The 23,794-nt window shown below is 34.8% G+C and overlaps 1 protein-coding gene across 1 annotated transcript; it reads right to left on the bottom strand.

Moving 5' to 3' along the window:
- Positions 1 to 2,680: 2,680 nt before the first annotated feature.
- LOC123561690 (kelch-like protein 18) lies at positions 2,681 to 23,789 on the bottom strand. The gene is made up of 11 exons (XM_045354225.2): positions 23,639 to 23,789; positions 19,404 to 19,534; positions 18,469 to 18,609; positions 17,905 to 18,103; positions 16,374 to 16,534; positions 13,679 to 13,815; positions 12,792 to 12,899; positions 11,695 to 11,809; positions 11,349 to 11,453; positions 8,306 to 8,417; positions 2,681 to 7,396 (listed from the first exon to the last, which is right to left on the bottom strand). Exons 1-11 carry the CDS (start codon positions 23,744 to 23,746, stop codon positions 7,007 to 7,009), a joined length of 1,707 nt encoding a protein of 568 aa, XP_045210160.2. The 5' UTR covers positions 23,747 to 23,789; the 3' UTR covers positions 2,681 to 7,006.
- Positions 23,790 to 23,794: the final 5 nt, after the last annotated feature.

The following is a 23,794-nucleotide window of genomic DNA, read 5'->3' as shown; positions in this document are numbered from 1 at the left end:
TCTGTGTTGTAGACGGGCCTGGTAATATATGCTTGAAACCTATGAAAAATACATGTTTGACACAGGCAGCTAATTATTTGCTATACCACATACCTATCTTTAACTAGTTTTATCCTACTGAACTACTAGCTTTTGTCCAAATAAGTGCATTGGATGTGTATATATTAGGTACAGTAATGTGCCACAATAAAGTTCACAAATTCCAACTTTTTAGAAAAAGTTATTTGCCTTTGCATTAAAGTTCTATTACAGTCAAACCTGTGTTAAAGACCACCTCTGAACAGAGACCACCTGGCTCTAAAGACCACATGTTTTGTTTCCCATTTTAACATTTACAGTGTATCTTAACCTGTGAATAAAGACCACCTCCCAATAAAGACCACATTTTGGCTCTCCCAAGTGTGGTCTTTATAGAAAGGTTTGACTGTAGTTATTTTTTTTTATCATTTTTCATTAAATTAACGAAAGTATAAATTCAAAATAAATTTCCTCTTTAAATACTTGCAAATATGTATTCATGTCATGAAACGTATCGAAACTTAACTTGTAATGAGTTATCCGTCTAATATGTGCTGGTCAAATAATACAATTAAGAGAAGAGTAGTTCTTATTGTTCATATACTGGGAAATACATTGTCTATAGGAAAAAACAAAAAACAATTTTGTGAACTTTAATTTGGCAATTTTCAAATAAACGAAGATTTGTATCTGTTTAAGTACCAGTATCCAGAATTATTACATACTCGTTTCTATTCCCTGTTAAGTTACACTGGTACCGGAGACGTCAATATTTTTCCATACACTGACGCCTGAATTTAATATCGGGTGCGTGACATAATTCAGTGTGTGCTGTTGCTCTATTTTTTCTATTTAGTTCAGTATTGACAATCCTATTCAGGCTATTGAACATATTATGATATTTACATTATATTTATACGTGTAGATGCGTATGTAATAAAAAGGTTATTATCTTTGCATCGGGAAATATGCACTCGTTCTTCAGCGGAAGAATATTGCGCTCCTACAGTCGCGCAATATTTCCGCTGAAGAACTCGTGCATATTTCCCAATACAAAGCTAATAACCTATAAGTATTTGGTACTCATAGCTGACAGACAGACAGATGGGCAGACATATCATATATTAAGTGTATCAGGTAAGAGACTCAGTGAATTAAATAATTAACTAGAGAATTTTTATAGCAGAGATTTTTGGTAATCTAAAAGCTGGTGAAGTGTCACAAGTCCTTTTTAATTCATGAAATTATCCATTTGTGAAATTTAACTTGTGAGGAATATAACATTCTGTCATAGTTGGACTTGTCAGTTAAACAGGAAGGGAGGGAAGGGGGAGGTCTTAAAGCATGGTATATTCTCTTAACAAAGAATGTTTGACATGCAGACTGGTGAGAGAAATTAATATCTCAATTATGACATCAAATTGTTGCATGATGGCAAAGTCATTATTCCTCAGATGAAATGAAATCCAGTAATGAGCACATTTTATTTTATGTTTTCCAGTGAATTATAGAGTTTTCTCAGTGAAATAAAAGTGATAATCCACAGTTTTGAAACAGTAGATTATCATTTTTATTTTTCACTGTTTTTGCCGAACTAGTTCCAGTCCTCCGTCGCGATCGAAGTCATATTGTATACCGAGCGTTATGAATACTGGGGACCATAATGACGATGACGTCGTTAAAATGACGTCATTTGTGTTATGTTTCTGTTGATCTTTCCCGTGATTTTCGACATTTTATAAATTACGCAACAAAAATAGTGTTTAACACATGAAATAAAAAGAAAATTTGTTTGTGTCAGTGAAATATCAATTTTATTTCACTCGTGAGCAACAAACAATGTCATTTTCACTCGTGGCTACGCCACTCTTGAAAATATCAGTTTTTGATGCTCACTTGTGAAATAAAATTGGTATTTCACTGAAACAAACAAATATCCTCTATACAATGTATAATGACAAGAGCTGTCCGTAAGACAGCCAAGCTCGACTATTCGAAATATTGTCCAAGAGGCAGGAAAATATTACCTAAAAAGGTTAAATATCAAAAGAGTTTTAAGTTCAAAAGGGGGAATAATTTGACCAAAATGCATATCAGTTATGGGACTTGCTGCTATCAACTAGTTTTATAACCCCTAAGGCACATGTGAAGTTTCAATTCAATATCTGCATTAGTTTTGGAGATAGAAACTCGCATGTAAAACTTTAACCAGAATTTTCAAAGTCCAAAAGGGGGCATAATTTGCCCAAAATACATGCCAGAGTTATGGAACTTGATCCAGTGAGGTTAGTAATTGGTCTTGAAAAAAAATAAGTTTAAAATCTATATGCCTTTTAGTAATAGCTGTATGTACTTGCATGCAAAACTTTAACCAGAATTCGCTAAGTCCAAAAGGGGGCACAATTTGGCCAAAATGAAGGTCAGAGTTATGGGACTTGCTGCTATCAACTAGTTTTATAACCCCTAAGACACATGTGAAGTTTCAAATCAATATCTGCATTAGTTTATGAGATAATAACTTGCATGTAAAACATTAACCAAAATTTTCTAAGTCTAAAAGGGGGCATAATTTGCTCAAAATACGTCAGAGTTATGGGTCTTGACCCAGTGAGGTTGGTAATTGATCTAGAAAAAGAAAAAATAAGCAACTGTAACAATCAAGCATTTTATAAATCAGTTTATTAAGTCAGGACAGATAAAAGTTTAAAACATTAAACATATTAACAAATGTAAAAAGTGTGTATATAAAGTAAACAGTGAATTGTTAAGACAATTAATCAATATTACATTAGCAAACACAAAAAATTAATGGACTAGTAAATAAATGAAGTCGGGTTTGCATTGGTACCTTTTTTCTATATTGGCACTGGTTTAATAAGTTTGTTCAAAGAGCGTGATCTCAAATTATCTGAAGTAGTTCAAGCCTATAAAAGCATATACATGTAGTTAAAGTTGATCTGGTTAGGGCAGGAAAAAAATGTTTTCTTGCTACATCTGAAGTTGAAAAATTAGAGACTGACCTAATCACTACATTCATAGGTTTTTTTTTGCAAAAAGTGAAATAAATCAGATCAGATCAATTGTGTATACTAAATTGTAAACATTTTGCTTACAGATCATTTTATCTTACCTGAACATGTGATTTGGCACAATATCAAATATTACTTGAGAAATATGTAAAAGATTCTAGTTCTGAAATACATTCTAGACAACTTTTATTAGCATTATTTTTAACAAGAGGGCCATGATGGCCCTGTGTCGCTCACCTGAGTACCATTGCTCAAAATGATATGATCGTTTCAAACCAATCTCATTAGAAACTGCTAAGGTGTATTCATTTAGATAAATAATAAAGGAGGTAATTTGTCACAAATTCAGTCAATATGTATCTTCACTGATTGTCCAAGTCCATCTGTTGACATAAATGAAATTTCAGATCAGTATCTTCATTAGTTACGGAGATATACCCATTGTAATTTGAAATAAAGGGAGGTAATTTGACATAAAATCATTCCATAGTTATCTACCCTGATTGTCTCAGTCCAAATAATGCCAAAAATGAAATTTCAAGTAAGTACTGTACAGTACTGATATAAATCCATTTTGATTACAATCAGGGGAGGTAATAAGATATAAAATAACTCTGGAACCTACAATTGGATCTGACAGGTTTGTCATGGAATCCAAGACTTATTGTTGTTGAAGATATTTTGGAAGTTTGTATCCAATCAAACCATAAATGAAGTCTCTATATGGCTGCAAAAGTCAAAATAGCCAATTTTGGACCTTTAAGGGGCTATAACTCTGGAACCCATGATGGAATCTGGCCAGTTCGAGAAAGGAACCAAGATCTTATGGTGATACAAGTTGTGTGCAAGTTTGGTTAAAATCAAATCATAAATAAAGCTGCTATTGTGCAGACAAGGCCAAAATAGCTAATTCTGGCCCTTTCAGGGGCCATAACTCTGGAATCCATAGCGGGATCTGGCCAGTTCAAGAAAGGAACAGAGATCTTATGGTGACACAAGTTGTGAGCAAGTTTGATTAAATTCAAATCATAAATGAAGCTGCTATTGTGCAGACAAGGTCAAAATAGCTAATTCTGGCCCTTTCAGGGGCCATAACTCTGGAACCCATAACGGAATCTGGCCAGTTCAAGAAAGGAACCAAGACCTTATGGTGATACAAGTTGTGTGCAAGTTTGGTTAAATTCAAATCATAAATGAAGCTGCTATTGTGCAGACAAGGTCAAAATAGCTAATTCTGGCCCTTTCAGGGGCCATAACTCTAGAACCCATGAAGGAATCTGGCCAGTTTAAGAAAGGAACCAAGATCTTATGGTGATACAAGTTGTGTGCAAGTTTGGTAAAAATCAAATCATAAATAAAGCTGCTATTGTGCAGACAAGGTCAAAATAGCTAATTTTGGCCCTTTCAGCGGCCATAACGCTGGAACCCATAATCGGATCTGGCCAGTTCAAGAAAGGAACCGAGATCTTATGGTGATACAAGTTGTGTGCAAGTTTGGTTAAAATAAAATCATAAATGAAACCACTATCGTGCAGACAAGAAATTGTTGACGCATGGACGCACGCAGGGACGGACGACGGACGAAGGGTGATCACAAAAGCTCACCTTGTCACTATGTGACAGGTGAGCTAAAAAGAGAAGCTTTCCCCAAAATAATCATAGACATAAGTTTTCCAGCTTAATTTATCAAAGAGGGTCAACTTTATCAGCTATTTCAACGGAACTGAGCCATAAATCATGTAACTGTAAACCAAATACAAACACATGCCAAAAGGTATTAACCCATTTTCACGAATACTTGCGTAAGATTCATAAATGTTTTTGAAACTTACTAGTTTCAATATAATACTAGTAACTCCTTTGTACTGACTAATGATTATGATTTTCATATGTAGCTTATATCCATATTTTAACTAACAATAGTAAATAAACAAGAGTACTGCCTATGGGTGCCAATGCTCGTCTGAAAGTGCTGGACAATATGTAAGAAAAGAGATATAGTTCAGATTTTCTAAGTATAAAAAGGGCCATAATTCTACAAAATGCAGGTTTGAGTTATGGGTCTTGGCCTACATCATCCCCTAATGATGATAACCAAGTGTATAAAGTTTCAAAGCTGTAGCTTTTATAGTTTTTGAGAAATGGTGACCTAAACAAAAAATTTAACCAAGAAACTAAAATTTTCTAAGTACAAAAATGGCCATATGACAAAATACATATCAGAGTTATGGTTCTTGGCCTACCTAGTCCCCTAATGATGACAAATAAGTGTGTAATGTCTCAAAGCTGTAGCTCTTGCAGTGTTTGAGAAAAAGTAGACCTAAACAAAAAATTTTAACCAATGCCAATGATCAAGGGACGACAATACATCATTGATTTTTTCAAAAATCAGACGAGCTAATTATCTCACACTTTATGGTAAATAAGGAAAACTAATCTCACATATAAAATGCTAAAATTCCAGGCATATCATATTTGAATAAGTATACAAAACATGTGTATTTAAAGACACAGCTTTGCTATTTAACACAGGCATACAATTATAAGTAATTCATTTTATGCAGAATTATTCATACAAGTTTTTACACAAGTCTTTGCACTTGTTCTTCTAGCAATCAAAAGCAGAACATTAAAATAATACTTTTATGTTAATATATCAGATATGTTCTAAGCAAGAAACATGCTGGAATTCTGCGCAGCAGAGAAACTGCAGTACTTTTAATAGCACTTGATTACACAATTAAAGACTGCATATTTTTCTGGACACAGTCATAAAGTCTTTTTATAACATACATGCATGGTATTTACAGGTGATAATGGTATACATTAACTCTGCCCTTTAGTCGGAGTAAAACAAAACCTAATGTGATATAAACAATATTTTTCGATTTTAATACTTACGAGCTTTTAAAAATCAGTGTTATTACAGAATATACAAGACAGTAGAACCAAGCAAACTTGTTTGGTCCAAGAACAATGGTTAATTTATGATTGTTGACCAGGCAGAAACACTATCTATCCCAATAACAATTATAGGAATCAAACATTGGGAGTCTGATGTGAAACTAGACATTTAGGACAATATTTTACCCATATATTTAAAAAAAAAAAACAACAATATTTTACCCATAAGTGAATACATAAATCACTATCTCTGCAAAGCAAATCATCACTTTAAAACTTCCCAATGCAACTGGAGAGACAATAAAATATAAAATAATGTAGATAATCCATACTATATCATGTCCTGGTATCAATAAGCAGGCAGGATTAGTTTCAGACACAAGGAATACACTTATACTCAGTTCTATCACAGACTGAAGAGCACATTCTCTTATTCACTGTATCTAAATGCACACTACATCGAAGACCTGCTTCTATCTTTTGTAGACAAGACTAATCAACATTTTGTCATAACAGTAATTTTCAAATTTTCAAGTATCTAAGCTATGAAAATCACAAGAATGATGGCACTACAACCTTGCTCTAGTTTTCATATTTGCGTATCTGGTTCCAGACACTGCATCACATGCAATAATGATACTAGGCCCGACTGTCATAATCTTTTGGCCCGACTGTCATAATCTTTTGACTGGCTCTAAATGACTGGTTAGAAAACAATAAAAACTCAAAGATTCACAGCTACATTACTGATTCTTGACTAACTGAAATTGAATTGCAGTTGACAAGGTAGCCCACAGAGCTCACTCTAGAAAAAATTAAAAGCCTTATGAAACTTCCTCCATTGCTCTATACACAGGATTTCTAAAACCCTGATATTTGCATTTCTGGTTAACCAGCAATATTTTCTGAACATGCTGACACCAGAAGCCATTTCTAAATTCAACCAGACCAGTAAACTGCATAGAAGCAGGCATCAGTGTTAAGCAGTGCAACCATTTTCTCATTAACCACATCAGGAAACATTAAAACAGCTGGTAACAGTATGAAAGAGAGCTTCAAACTTCTGGCTCCACTGGCACAACACCCACACCGACACCTCCTTCATGGACAGCCATGGGTTTCACAAAGGTCCATGTATCTTTTTCTGGGTCATACATTTCCACTGAACTTAAATTTCCAGCACCATCATAACCTCCGATTGCATATATTTTTCCGTACGTTGAAACAAGAGCAACTCTACTTCTCTTCACATTCATGTCTTTGACTGCAGACCATGATTTGGAGACAGGGTCGTAACATTCAACAGATTTCAAGAACACAGACCCATCATAACCACCTGCTGCATACAGTTTGCCATTCAAAGATGCAACACCCAGTCTACAACGTTTCGATGTCATAGGTGGCAGATATCGCCATGTGTTTGTAGACGTGTTATAACACTCCACCTACAAATACATAAACAGATATGAACAGAAATACAAGACAGCTAATTCGCATAATGCTTTATGAACTATGAACTAAGAATACACACAGAGTTTGTAACTGGAAAAGTGGAAAAAATTTTAAGTATTCCCTGCCCACGGCTTTTTTTCTTTTTTTACAAATGTACATGTCATGGTTTTCAACACTTGTGTACAAACACAGAGCTTTGACTCCTTATCTAAAGATCATGGATTTGAATTATGATGATCACTAAGGCATAAGTTCTAGTTAGACTTGTAGGATGTAGCAATCCTGTTGCAAGCATAAACACATAATTATAACCATCATTTATCAATTACTAACTGATATGGACTAAGCCAGGACCTTTTTCCTCCATAAAGGGAAGCAATCCCAAAGCAAAAAAGTATGTTTTTTCCCAAATGCTGAACCTAAAGTTCCTTAACCACTGTTACTACCTTTTTTTTTTGCTTTTCAACAAAAGTTTTGCTATTTTGTAAATTGTTACTCATTAGATTTAGTAAACAGTTATTTACTCTTACCCTGCTAAGTATCTAAAATGGACTTCTCTATCTTTCTATTTGGACATTACCATTTAAAGTTCATGGGGGTATTCACAGAAGGTTTACTGACTGAACAGCAAACAGTGCAGATCATGATCAGACTGCAGGCTGATCTTGATCTGCACTGGTCGCATAAGGCAGATACAATTGCTGCTAGTATGCTAAGAGTTAAAATGCCATCACACATTTTAAAATGTTATTCAAAAGAAATCAATTATATTTTTATTCCCAATAAAGACAATTTACAGAGGTATTTTCCCAATTGCACCAGTGTTGGTTGCATTCCAAAAATGAGGAGAAAAAGGCCTGTAAGCAGATAGAACATTTTGTGTGCTATATTCTGGTACTTACAGAATCAAATATGGAAAGACCATCATGCCCTCCACATGCGTATATCTCTCCATCAAGAACAGTAATTCCTGCTGCACTTCTATGCTTTAACATATTCGATAACAGTGTCCAACTGAAAGAATAAAGCCACGTTGTATTTCACTGTCACTGCAAATATGAAAACTAACACAAACTAGAGCTATCACTGAAGGTGATGAATGTACCCCCGCATGCACTGACACAGTACATTGCAATTTGATGCACACAAGACTGCATAATTATGTGGACTGTAAGTATAAAGACTCATGTATATATAGCATAGTAACAAAAAACAAAGTCCCATAACTCTGCAGAATATTTATCTAAAAGAACGTAACATGCACCATGCCCAAGTAGGGTTGGTACTGATCACTTGTGTGAAGTTTCATTAAATTGTGTGCAAGGGTTCGGGAGATTAGGTGCGCACAAGATTGCATATGCAGACTGTATGTATATAGTATATTAACAAAAAACAAAGTCCCATCACTGTGCAGAATTTTTTTCTGAAAGGACCTAACATGCACCATGCACAACTACTGATCACTTGTGTTAAGTTTCATTAAATTGTGTACATGGGTTCAGGAGATTATGACCTAACATGCACAACTACTGATCACTTGTGTTAAGTTTCATTAAATTGTGTACATGGGTTCAGGAGATTATGCGTGCACAAGACTGCATATGCAGACTGTATGTATATAGTATAGTAACAAAAATCAAAGTCCCATAACTCTGCATTTTTTTTTCCTGAAAGAACCTAACATGCACCATGCGCAACTACTGTTGTTACTGAACATTTGTGTGAAGTTTCATTAAATTGTGTCAAAGGGATGAGGAGAGTTGGTGCGCACAAGATTGTGTCTATGTATATAGTATAGTAGCAAAAAACAAAGTCCCATAACTCTGAAAAAAAAATTCTGAAAGAACCTAACATGCATGATGCACAACTACTGTTGTTACTGATCACTTTTGTGAAGTTTCATTAAATTGTGTCAAGGGGATGAGGAGAGTTGGTGCGCACAAGATTGTGTCTACGGACAGACAGACAGACGGACGGACGGACGGACAAACAGACAGACAACCTGAAACCAGTATACCCCCCTTACAACTTTGTTGTCGGGGGATACAAAAATGCCATTAAGTATGATTCAAACCATATCTTTATTCCTGAAAACAAGTCAGTTTATTTGAATGCTTTTTATTGGTGTCCCTGCACAGTAACACGATTTACTTTACTCAATGGGACCATGTTTTGTTTGAGCAATCGGCAGTTAATGGCATCTGTTGTTTATGACATTTATTTTGAAGCAAAAACATTTTGAAAATTCTTATTTTTAGTATATGACTGCATGTCAAATGCAAATTCATCAAACTAAAGTCACCATTTATCTTTCAACAATATGACAGGCGCAACGGTCGTATTTTCAAAACATGAAAAACAGAACATTGAACATATCATATAAAACATACAAGTTTGCTTCAAACACTGTATGAGTTCCAGTTATCCATTTTTCAGCAATTCCTAGACAGAACAATTCTATCAGGAACAGACAACGAGTATGACTGATGTATTATATCAATTCATGTTTGGTGAACATATCTGACTATATAATTTATCCTTTTGTTGTATCAGTTTCTCATTATCATTTCTTTTATAACAGATGTACATGTAAATGATATCTTGATATAAACATATTGTAACCATAGCTACTGTAAATCACTTTATATTAGCGTGATCTTTATTTCGCGAATTCCGGCACCCTGAATTATTTCGCGGTTTTATGAATTCGCGACGGAATGGTCAGGAATTAAAATTCGCGAAGGTTCTTATCTTTTATTAGCGGAATTTCAATTAATTCAGGAGGTCGTGATTATACTAATGCCCATTTTTCAACACCGTACGGAATTTATGCATGCCAAAGACACGTTAAACACATGGTCCGTAACGGTTATTTTGTATTAGCAATCGGTTACTTTATTCACACAGACTGAAATAATTGAGCCTTTAAATCCTTTATTCAATTCACTGGCGATTATTCTTATTACACTTAATAGCTGATAAAATGTTCAAAGTTTGTTACAGCCATTTCATACATAATTAACATACATTCAAATATATAATACAATAGTGTGATAAATATAGATTGTCCGCTAATCCCTATTGTTGTCTAAACAAAATGTGTAAAAATACCAGGTTTGTTGAGAAGATAATGTTGGGATGTTCCCCTCGGGCACCACGCGCTCTGCTTGTTTGGCACATACGAAGTGCATCAAGGAGATGCTCACCGTTAAAAACTGCCAGCTGCATGTACTTATTCCTAAGACATTGAAATGTGATATGAATTGAAATTCATTCAATAAACATCGATGTACAGGCGGCTAGTATTGATTGCTGAACTCGACCGTTTTTTTGGACATTTTTTTCGAATATATCTGTATGTTATGGAAGGATATTTATGCGGAGACATGATTTCGCGATGCACCCGATTCGCGAAAAATAGTGAAAATTATAACACCGCGAATAATACTGGATTTACAGTATTTAACAAACAGTCAAGGCCCTCCAGTTGTTTGTCTTTTGATTAATCACAGCTCAGAGTTCAAATGAGCAGGAATTGAACCACAAAGATGTTAGCCTGTGTTGTTTAATATCTAAGCACTTGAATGATGAACCATGGTAAATTAGACGATAAACCACTAGAAGGACTTGCTTGTTTTCATCTAACATGTTCATTGAAATATTTTAATAAAATTTAGGCTGGGTTTCATTTATCTGAGTAGTAATAAAATGGATGCCAAGCAGCAACTTGACCTCATAACTGACGTCATAATGCTCTGATACCAGTCTGCACGTCAACCATTGTTTTTTACAGAATATACAGAGCTTGACTTTCTTCTTTGTTTAACTGGCAATCAAACTGAGCCATGTTAAAATAAATAATATATAAAGGAGAATATTTATGCCAATTTTTTACAGGAAATACACTACATGCAAGTTTGAAATCTTGAAAAGCAGTGAACTTACACATTAGTTTCAGGGTCATAGACTTCTACTGATCTAAGGGAAGTAACTCCATCATATCCACCGAGAACGTACAACCTCTTGTTTAATGCTGTAGCGCCTAAAGCACTGAAAGTATCAAGTAAATGCTGCAACATTCTACAACTTGTTATATTGGAAAATTAGGGACTTAACTAAAGATCTTATGGTATTTTGCTACAATTCAAATAATACAGAAGATATTAATGTATATTTTTATTCTTTAAATTATGTGAACAGTGTAAACACTGAAATTCATGAGTTTTTGTTTTTGAGAACCCTCATAAATTACAAAGTATGGCTGAGATATAAACACTGAATTTTGTTTCACCTTCTTTTACAATTCATAGAAGCAACTTTTTTCCATCTTTTTGTGTCTTGTTCAAACACTTCCACTGTACTCAACCTATCCTGACCATCATATCCTCCTATAGCATACAACAACCCTGTAATAACAAAGTATCATAGGTAAATAGAAAACACTTTTCTGAATCTGTTCTGAGTGTCCTTTAAATTCTAATGATCTGTAAATTTCATGATGAAACTAGAGATGCTTTTGAGAAAAGCGCCTGTCTCCCACAACTGCCCCTATGAAAATTGCCTAGTTTCTCTAGATGGTCTAGATGAGTGGATCCAATTAGATGGTTTGGACGAGTGGATCCAATCAGTAATTCAAGGGCCATAATTCAGAAGTGCCTGGGCAGATTTGGCTAGTTATCGAACTTGGCTGAGGTCTTGTGGTCAAACACATTTTGTTCAAGTTTGGTGAAGAGCGGATGAGAAATGTCTGGCTTAAGAGTGCGGACAAGCTTTGTGACAGACAGACTGACAGACTGGAGTAAATCAATATGTCTCCCACACCGCGGTGTGGTGGGAGACATAATAAATTACCAATAGGAATGCCAATGTTTCCATGCACGAGCGAACATTTTTATCATCAGGCGTTTGATTTCATGACAGAGTTATGAAATTGTTACTAAACATACCTTCATGATGGCTGAATAATAGACTGATATTTTGCATCAGGTCTCAGATTACAGCAAGTGTGCCTGACCTCAAATCTACTGCAATGTGTGTTTACTAGCTTCATATTCTGCTAGGTTTTTGGTAAAATCATTGCAGAAACATCTTCTAAATCAATGTTCTGACTTTTAAAAATTTACTATGTAGTCCCATAAGACATGCAAGCTTAAACTCTCAAACAGAACAAGTCAAACTGTATCAAGTTTTGTTCAGGGATTCCACTTTGAAAAAACAAAGGAAAGAGAAATAAGCCTTATTTAGTTTTCAGTTTGACATGTCACTTCTCAATGTACCTCATGTCTGCATGCACACAATTTTTTCCTTTTTTTTTTTCAGTTTTGCTACAATTCATACAACTATGCACCTGAAACTTATTATGTATTAAATATAAAATCATATGCTTACCATTTAAAACTGTCACCCCAACCCTACTTCTCATTGTGCTCATAGCCTCAGCTACCATCCAGCGGCCCAGCAATGGATCATAACATTCTACTGCACTCAATGAATCTCCTTGAAAAAGAAAAATTATTGTTTAAAATTTTACTGCTTCAGATTCTGATAAAATTTTTGTTTAGATAAAAACAGTTGTCAGACAAAATTTCACCACTGCATACCTGCTTGACTTCTATTAAGTCTAATGTTTTGACCCCAGTCTGTAGGAAGTATTTCATGCAAAGTTAGCATTTTCTTGTCAAAGGTATGAAGTGTTTGTGTTTGACTTTAACCACCGTCATGTGTTACAGAGTATTTCAAACAGGAAACTGGGATCAATATGCTGCAACTTACATAAAAACAATAAAATACAAAAGTAAGTTGATTTCTTTTTTTTGTTGGGTTTAATGCCATATTATTACAGTCATAGGACATGTGGCAACTTTCCACCCACTCCTTCACTGTAAAAATACAGTATGCATATTTTTGACTGAGTCAAGGGCTGTAAAACTGGTCTGGCTTTGTGAAATTTCAATTAAAACACCAGGCGCAAAACGTAACATGCTCAATAACACTCCTGTGAGGTTTGATGACTCTAGGTGAAATACTTTTTAACATATGCAAGACACAAATTCATACAGACTATGGATAAACATATGGACAAAGGCAAATCTAAGTGCCATCTAAAAGATTTTTAAAATATCTACACACCAAGTGACATCTTGAACCCACTGCGGTGAAAGGCAAGTGATTCATAGTGAGTGACCTTAACCACTCAGCACGACAGCAACAGAGGTCTCTTGAATTTTATAAGCAGAACAAAACAAAATATAAGAAAGGGTGACTGTTTGACAAACCTGAGGATGTTAGACCTCCAACAGCATATATCATTCCTGGTATATCTGTACAACATCGAGGCCGAGCCTTGAATGTCTGTAGCAAGTGTCGTCTTTCTGGCATCAAGTGATAGTCTCTGGCAACATCCAATAGGTCCCTGGAAAAAAGTTTCTTTTTGGTACAAGATAATGCTTGATAAATGCTAAATTTTCAGTTTACATTTAAGACTTTTTACACATTTCCCAGTAAATAACTGCAAAATAAGAGTGAAATATATCTGACATTTTTCGCATTATGTTTTCAGATTATAAACCATAAGTTATCTAACAATAGGTACAAAAGAGATCTACTTCACTGCTATTGGCTGAATATTGCTTTAAAATATTTTAAATCAAAATGAGTAACATCATGCCTATCAATAATATCATCACTTAGTCTAGTATTTTATCTTCTGTAAGATAGATTTTGTGTTTTTGTTCAAAACAGGCATTCATAACAGGAATTTCCTTCCACACAAGTATTGTCAAGATATGCCAAATCTGTCTTGAGTCAAAGTAAACACTTACAGAATTCTGGACGAACTTTATAATTTCTACAACATGCAGAACTTCTCTAAAAACAAGAGCACCGCCTTGCGGGTGCTGACGCTCATCAATTTTTTTTGTATAATAGAAATATTGTCCTACCCATGATTTTCTAAGTCTAAAAAGGGCCATTATTCTTGCAAAAAGCACGATAGAATTATGTTTCTTGATGTACAGTGTCCACTTATGATGGTGAAAAACTGTTGCAAGTTTTAAAGCAATAGCTTTGATAGTTTATGAGAAAAGTTGACTTAAACATAATATTCAACCAAGAAAATGATTTTTCTAAGTCCAAAAGGGGCAATAATTATTGCAAAAAGCAGGATGGAGTTATGTTGCTTGCTGTACAGGGTCAGCTTATGGTGGTGAACAAGAGTTGCAAGTTTCAAAGCAATAGCTTTGATAGTTTAAGAGAAAAAGTTGACCTAAACATAAAACTTAACCAAGAAATCTAATATTTTCTAAGTCCAAAAGGGGCCATAAATCTGCAAAAAGCAAGATGGAGTTATGTTTCTTGATGTACAGGGTCAGCTTATGATGGTGAACAAGTGTTGCAAGTTTTAAAGCAATAACTTTGATAGTTGAGGAGAAAAGCTGACTTAAACATAAAACTTAACCAAGACAAGAGCACCGCCTTGCGGGTGCTGACGCTCATCTGATTTTTTTTGTGTAATAGAAATATTGCCCTACCCATGATTTTCTAAGTCTAAAAAGGGCCATCATTCTTGCAAAAAGCAGGATAGAGTTATGTTTCTTGATGTACAGTGTCCACTTTTGATGGTGAAAAACTGTTGCAAGTTTTAAAGCAATAGCTTTGATAGTTTATGAGAAAAGTTGACTTAAACATAATATTCAACCAAGAAAATGATTTTTCTAAGTCCAAAAGGGGCAATAATTATTGCAAAAAGCAGGATGGAGTTATGTTCTTGCTGTACAGGGTCAGCTTATGATGGTGAACAAGTGTTGCAAGTTTCAAAGCAATAGCTTTGATAGTTTAAGAGAAAAAGTTGACCTAAACATAAAACTTAACCAAGAAATCTGATATTTTCTAAGTCCAAAAGGGGCCATAAATCTTGCAAAAAGCAGGATGGAGTTATGTTTCTTGCTGTACAGGGTCAACTTAAGATGGTGAACAAGAGTTGCAAGTTTTAAAGCAACAGCTTTGATAGTTTAGGATTGAAGCTGACCTAAACATAAAACTTAACCAAGAAAACTGATTTTCTTCAAAAGGGCATATCTTGCAAAGCAGTGGGTTTGTTTTTGATGTACAGGGTCTGCTTTATGGTGAGCAAGTATTTCAAGTTTCAAGCATACTTGTGTTTAGGAGAAAAGTTAACCTAACATAATTAACCAAGAATTCTTATTTTCTAAGTACAAAGGGCCATAATTCTGCAAAAAGCAAATGAGTTATGTCTCTATTACAGGGTGCTTTGATGGTGAACAAGTATGCAAGTTTCAAGCAACTTTGTGTTTAGAAAAGCTGACCTAACATAAAACTTACCAGGCAACGCACGCGACACCGCTCAAGTGATGACAATAACTCATATTTTCAAAAAATCAGATGAGCTAAAAAACTGATTTTCTAAGTCCAAAAGGGGCAATAATCTTGCAAAAAGCAAGATGGAGTTATGTTTCTTGATGTACAGGGTCTGCTTATGATGGTGAACAAGTATTCCAAGTTTCAAAGCAATAGCTTTGATAGTTTAGGAGAAAAGTTGACCTAAACATAAAACTTAACCAAGAAATCTGATATTTTCTAAGTACAAAAGGGGCCACAAATCTTGCAAAAAGCAAGATGGAGTTATGTTTCTTGCTATACAGGGTCAGCTTATGATGGTGAACAAGTATTCCAAGTTTCAAAGCAATAGCTTTGATAGTTTAGGAGAAAAGCTGACCTAAACATAAAACTTAACCAGGCAACGCCGACGCCGACAACCGCTCAAGTGATGACAATAACTCATCATTTTTTTTCAAAAAATCAGATGAGCTAATGAGTTAGAGATACTGAGTTTTGACAGCATTTTTTCTTCTCTCTTTAAAATAAAATATCTGACAAAGTTTGAGTAAATATTTGTTACGATTTAACAAAATATGTCTCCAGACCATTTAGACACCAAAATTTGAAACATACCTGCATTTATGATCTGATTTAACAAGTTCCTCTGAAGCCACTCTGTCACTTAGGAACTGAGGTGTAAGGAGTGGTAACCTCACTTTGGCCATCAGTTCTGGCAGGTACTCCTGTCTTCCGTATATGTCCTTCTTGACCCATTTCAGTGCAGCTTCATACACCTACAACATAGAACACCAACACATGACAGAACCATTCATGATTGATCTTTTTTGTGTGTGTGTGGGGGGGGGGGGAATTACTTTAATGCATTTTTTCCAACAGTATTTCAGTTAATTAGCAGAGGGCAGTTAACTTAACCATTGCTCCATGATTCTGTACCAGTACAAACCTGTTCTACACAAGTAACTGCCAACTTCTCCACATGTCGGGGTGGAAATCAATGATTCGACAATGTCTTCTTAATGCATGGATACATGACTGCCTTGGGGATCAACTCCAGATCTTCCTCCTATGAGCTATCGAAGGCTACACATTTCAATATATGCATTTAATACATAACTTGCAGAGATCCATAATAACAATCAGATTTTCTGTCCTTATTCTTATCTATTATTTCTGACATTATTTAGCGTAAATTTCAACATTGATACACGCATTGGTTCCATGACTAGTCAAATGCCAGGGCCTCCTCTGCCATTTGCCAATGTAGCCAAATGCTACAAATTCAAAGAACTGGCTTCAAATTTTTGAAAGTGGCTACAAGAATTTTATTAACATCTAGCCAAATTTCAGCAATTCAGCTTCAATTTGGCAGTTTCTCTCAAAAAGTGGCTACAACTTTCTGAGGCCCAGTGGAGGCCCTGAATGCCAAAATCACATAATGTTAATATGTAATTGGATGAACATTGCTGACTTGTGTTACTTGTAAAATAACTTAATATTTTGTTGTCTGAGTACTACTATTTTTGTATGTATCAAGTTTCTAGGTAAGAAGCAGCTAGATATAAATTTCAGTGACTTCCAAGCTCACAAACAACAACTTTAAATTGTACACAGTTTTAGTTTATAACATAACAAATTATTTTTGATTGTGAAGAAAGCTTGATGCTAAATCTGAAATGCACTTGAGTCCACTTGCTTCCTGTCCTGGTTTCATTAGGAGGCCTTCTTGATTTGGTCACATTGGCCGACACAACAGACAAGCAATACCCTGATCAAATGCTGTATACTAAAGCTCTGGTAATAGCTATTAAAAGAATCCAAGTCTGACTTAGAGTAGACTAACTCTAGTTTTAAAAAAATTCTGCCATTCTTCCGAAACATCAAATGGTCAAACATACACAGAAAATCCTCTGGAAATTACCTGAAGAGTCCTTTATATAAATCAGACTGAGGACTGTGGATGCAAGCCTTGGTCACATTGTTAAAAGGATTCAATGTGCGTCCTTTTGAACAGCTTGTAAATGATAGGTGAAATATCATAATGTTTACTGGCAAACTTATTTTTACCTAAACTGAATAAATGTAGTACTATGCAAGCTAAAAAATCATACTCAAGGACAGCTATTTTTCTTATTTCTGTATTTACCTGTTCCTCTGAGTTGACATTCAGTTCATCACGTCCAAGTATATCTACAACATCGGTCTGCGACAGATTTAAATATTCTTCTGATTTTCCAACATCCTTGAAATGTTTCTGTATATATTTATTGGCTGCTTCAACGAGACCTGTACACATATACTGGTCAGCAAATGACCGTACACCAAGACAATTCAAGGGATGGAGTCTGAAAATAAATAGATACTGATATATATTAAAAACATATATATACAGAACATTTGCTAGGTTTTGATGTCTTTTCATGTTTTAAAGATCAATACAATATACAGTATTAGACCCATCCAGAAGATGAATAAACATGCATTTCTTAATAACATGTTAATATATCACAATTTTCACAAAACACTACTGCATAAACTATACAAATACTCAGCATTACTAAAACTTAAAATTATCCTATAATCATGCAACAAAAATCTGATGAAATCGAATAATAACTGAAGGATTTAACTTCTAAGCTATATCCAAAATATATAATTTCAAGAGGAAAGTAAGGGGCTTGTTTAAAAGTGAAGGCAATATTTTACCTACCTCTTTTTTAAGAATTCACAACAAGCATCTTTTACTGCCTGTAGATGTAGGAAACTTGCAGCTATAAGCAAACATTGCACATTGTTCTGGTCTATCTCCACTCTACCATTATACGCAAAATTCACTAATGCTTCCAGCGCACTGAAACACAAGTAAACAAAAATAGATTCCGATCCAAAATCTGAAATGAAATTATCTTATAAACACAGGTGAAAAGGCTCTTTCACAACATTTGCATATCTTGTTTGTGAAGCACAATTATGAAAAAAACAAACATTACAAATATAATGATAAGCCATCTGTGTACACCAATCTGATTTTCAGCTAAAACAGGCACCCCAATAAGCTCAGTTAGCAGAGTACAAGCCTACCAGGTTTGATCCCTCGGCAAGGTGTATGTTCTCCATGACAATAAAAGCAGGTTTTTCCTCATCTGTGTTGATTCAGGTCTGGTAGTTGCTAGTTACTTTCACAGAAAAAGTAATTACTAGTAAGGAACCCAGGAATACTGGAGGTTAACTGACTGCCATTACATCACAGAAGCACAGCTGATTTATTTATTTTGTTGGGTTTAACGTCACAACGACACAATTATACTATTTATAGGTCATATGGCGACTTTCCAGCTTTGATGGTGGAGGAAGACCTCAGGTGCCCGTCTGTGCATTATTTCACCATGAGCGGTTACCTGGGTAGAACCACTGACTTTCTGTAAGCCAGCTGGATGGCTTCCTCACATGAAGAATTCAATGCCCCGAGTGGAGTGAGGCTCGAACCCACATCGATGAGGGGCAAGTGATTTGAAGTCAGCGACCTTAACCACTCAGCCACGGAGGCCCCTGAAGTACAGATCATATAAAGAAACAATGTTAAACTTGTATCCAACGAAAGAAAAACAAATTTTAAAATTCCTTTATGCTATAATGTATAATTACTTTGGATCTATTCCCTGCATGCTGATTTCATCTTGCTTTGATTCAACCATGTCATGTGTAAACATAGCATGAAAGTATGGAATAGTTGAGGCCAATATAATTCTGTGAGCTCTGAACTTCCTGTCACCAACCTATAAATATCAATAAAATGAAAATTAAAACACTTCGATGGCAGCAACCGTTTAGGCATAGCTGGTCTGTAAATCATGCAATCTGATGCACCTACTGAAAGTCCATTTAAGGTTATAGTAGTCTTTCAGTTTACAGAAACTCAGTATTCAAACATCTGATATTAGCTGAATACCCTAGGATAATTCACTCTATTAAAAATATTTTTGCTTAACTTTAGCCAGTAGCTTTTCCTTTCAGCTAGTGAACAAGTAAGGGCCATGTCATGTTATCCTACATGTAGCATAAACGCTATTTTAGTAAAAAAAACAAAGTCATGTAAAATGCTAAATAATTAATACAATTACTGTCCATCTGTGTAATTAAATATCCATCAAATACCCAAGAATATCAGCATTCTTTGAACACGCTGATGACATTTTCTTTTTGTTATAGGGCCATTATATTTTTCCTAAAGTAAAAAAGACGAATAGCAAAAGACGTTGTCGTAAGATCAGCTGCCAGGTAAATTTGCAATATATGATATTCACTTAAATAGATACGATAACACTATTTTCATTTGATTTATTTTTTTCATGGTAATATCAAATGTCGTATGAAAAGTTACAAACAAAACATAATATTTTATTACATAAATTAATTTTAATATCAAAGATCACTGTAATCTAAATTCTAATCATCATAACTTTATAATTAAGTATAATAGTACCAGAATATATCACAGACAAAAAACAAATACTGCTTCAATTTACAAAATTTTCCGGTCATGTCCGCCAGACTGACGATTTTCTGGAAGTCTGTTGATTGTGCTGAATAAAAGATAATCCTTTCTCAAATGTTCACACCTTAAAACTGGTGATTAATGGGTTTATGACACCTGGTACTAGTATATATACCCTCAATATAGTCATGCACATCTATGTATAATTTAAAGGGGTTGATTAAGTTAATTTAGGTGTTGATAAAATGGATTTTGTGAAATACAAGATCTAAAAATATTTTAATACAAAATATAATAATCCCACAGAATTTAGAAAAAGAAAAAAAAATGATAGGACTGGTGGTTCTTTTATAGGGCGTGTTTTGACCAAATTTAAATAGGGGACATTTTGACCAAAATGGGAAGTGTTTTGACCAGGAGACATTTTGACTTGATAGTGTTATTTCATATAAATTTTAAAAAATGTAGTTAATAATGACTGTTCAACACACAACTTTTATGTTGCTGATTAAAACTTTTCCCATGGAACCACAGTATACAGGTAACATACATTAATTACCGGATATCTGGAGACCAAGTGTATTTTTGGCTTGGGTCTGATAAATGTGCAGGCACCCTCTTTTCATAAACATTGCAAAATTTTACCAACTTAACTTGTGTGTGGCACTGTTAAATGTCGCAGCATGGCTAAATGTCGCAAGGTTGCATTATATGCTGCAAAATAATCTGCCGCTAAATGTCGCAAAAATTTGCCCACCGTTATACCCTGAAATCAAGCCGCGGCTTATTTTAAATTTCCATAAGGATCTGGTGGCTTATTAACGAGACCGGCTTATTTTTGAGTCCGACTAACTTTTGAGTACATATATCCGTTAACAGTTTAAAAACCAGTGTATGTTCTGAGTACCAAAATACTGCAGGTACGGATGTTTTATTTTTTGCTTTTCTTGAAAACATCAACGTCGGTAAATACTTAATACTTATGACATGCCTGTTTTGTTAATTCCTTAATGAAAATAATCCGCCGTGCTTACAAACAAATACACCTATGATTTAATCGCCCAATGAGAAGAACTCTATAAGACATTGTCTTTCGTTCTAATCCTGTCCATACAGATGTAATACATGCTTATGTAACTATATGTACATATATGTGGAATAAATATGTTTAAACTAATCGTCCAACGGGTATGAATAACTTACACAATACGTAATAAACACCGCATTGTGTTATCAATTTATACATCATGATACTATTTCTGATTCAAAAAAGTGGACAGCTTATTTTTGAGTGCAGCTAATTTATGGGACCTTTTTGCCTGTAGTGAAATTGTGGCTGTTTTTGAGACCGTCTTTATTTTCAAAAGGAAGTGGCTATTCTTACAGTCCCGTAGGAATAGCCTCACAGGCTATTTTTACGGCTCTCCCGTAAAAATAGTGAAAAGCCCGCAGGTGGTTATTCCTACGGCAGTTTTGTATAACAATATATTCAACAGATATATTTTCAACCGATTTCGGAAATGACATGTAATCACATTTGTCATTGTGTTACAAATAAAATGTCAGGTCTGAACTGATGCAAATATGTCAAGCTGATGTGTGACAAACTTCAAGTATAAAACTAAATTAAGGGGCAATAAGGTACTGTTGTAAAAAAAATGCATATACACGAAACATAGATCAATATAATACGTATGTATTTACATCTACAGTTGTACATCCAACAATCGTTTTCCGATTTATTAATTTAAGAAGACAAATTTCGCTTAAATAAGTATTTTAAACTTACAATAAAAACTGTTTATGTAACAAATGGAAGTAATAAAATGTAACAAAATGTGTTATACTAGGTACTAGGGGAAATCACTTCCCTTTTTTGTCTTCACTGGATTTCCTTACCGGAATATTAAGTAAAGAAGTTGGGTGAAATTATATCATTCAAATGAATTCAGTACGATGTGTAACACAAAACTGCCGTAGGAATAGACACCTGCGGGCTTTTTACTATTCTTATGAATAGCCACTTCCTTTTCAAAAACAGCTTATTTTAGGGACCGTCACAATATAAAACAAACTTTATGCGTCGGATTAGTTTTGACAATATAAAACAAACTGTATGCGTCGGATTAGTTTGACTGCTACTGAGATACCTCGATTGTTACCTAGTGGTTTGGGGCGTTTGCCTTTGGGCTTTACTGCAGACTTGGGGGTTGAAGAGGCTTTCTATCTATCTTCCGTTGACGTCAAACCCCTTGCGGGAACGTAGATGTTTAGGAGGGTTCATGGAACTGGAATTGCATGGGTGTTTAGGAGGTGTTGTGACAGAGTCCTTTGCAGAGATATCATCGAGAGCACTGAGGACTGAATCATCCAGTGAATGATGACGTGAAGGGTTTGATAGATGGAAGTGTCTAGGGGTACGGATCCGTACCTCTAGAATCTGATTCTAGAGGTACGGATCCGTACCTCTAGACAAGCCTGTTAGGGGTTTTCTAGGGGTACAGACCTCCGATTTTCTAAAGATTGAGGGTCATTTACATTTCAAATTTTGTTGAAAATGAAACATCAAATAAGAATTCATCAGAATTTACCTTAAACTTGGATCTAAATGGTTTACAGATAACAACGTTCACCCGCGATTTGTTACATTTTCTTTCGAAACGTAAATAACCGAGGAACACCGAATAAATCATGATGATTCGAACTGGCAGAAAAAAAATATAAAGATTAAACAAAAAAGAGTTAAATATCTTGGGAAAAAACTATTTTTAATGATAAATAACCCTTAGGGTATTGATGTTTTCCACACATTTGGTAGCCGTTACGAGATACAAGGGACGTTTTCACAAACAGTTTCTTTTACCTAATGTCGGTTAATTGATTATCAAATAATCAGTTCCGTGCCGATTATCATTATATCTTGTTAAATAACAAAATAAATAGGTGCATATTATTATGCTTAATTTATTTTTTTCTGTTGAATTTCAAATAGAATTCATTTAAGGGTTAGAAGCATTCATTTATCTGTTATCAACAAACTTATCGGCACGGAATAGTGTATTCATTTGGAGTTCCTCGGTTATTTAGGTTTTGAAAGAGAAGGTTAACAATCGGGTGAACGCTGGGATCTGTAAACCATTTAGATCCAAGTTTTAAGTGAACACTGGTTAAGTCTTAATTTATTTCATTTTCAACAAAATTTAAGATATATATAACCCTACATATCTAGAAAATGGAGGTCCGTACCCCTAGAAAACCGCTAACAGGCTTGTCTTGTCTAGAGGTACGGATCCGTATCCCTAGACACTTCCTTGATAGATTGGCTGTGTAATGTAGATTCTACATTACAACTTGCGCATAATTTTACAACAATTATTGAATATACCTTCAGTGTAACGTCGCATAGTTTTCCTTGCCTCCTTATTTCTTCGAAGACAGGGAAAGCTACATTAGGCAAGTCGTTTTTCTGAAAAACTTCGATCTCGTCCGCCATGTTTGTTATTGATTGTCCGAGAAATTGAGGCGAATTATTCGATTACCT

This window comes from Mercenaria mercenaria, chromosome 10, assembly GCF_021730395.1.
Source record: "Mercenaria mercenaria strain notata chromosome 10, MADL_Memer_1, whole genome shotgun sequence".
NCBI classification, from domain to species: Eukaryota; Metazoa; Mollusca; class Bivalvia; order Venerida; family Veneridae; genus Mercenaria; species Mercenaria mercenaria.
The sequence above is the reverse complement of the archived record's forward strand: the minus strand, read 5'-3'. Positions and strand labels throughout refer to the sequence as shown.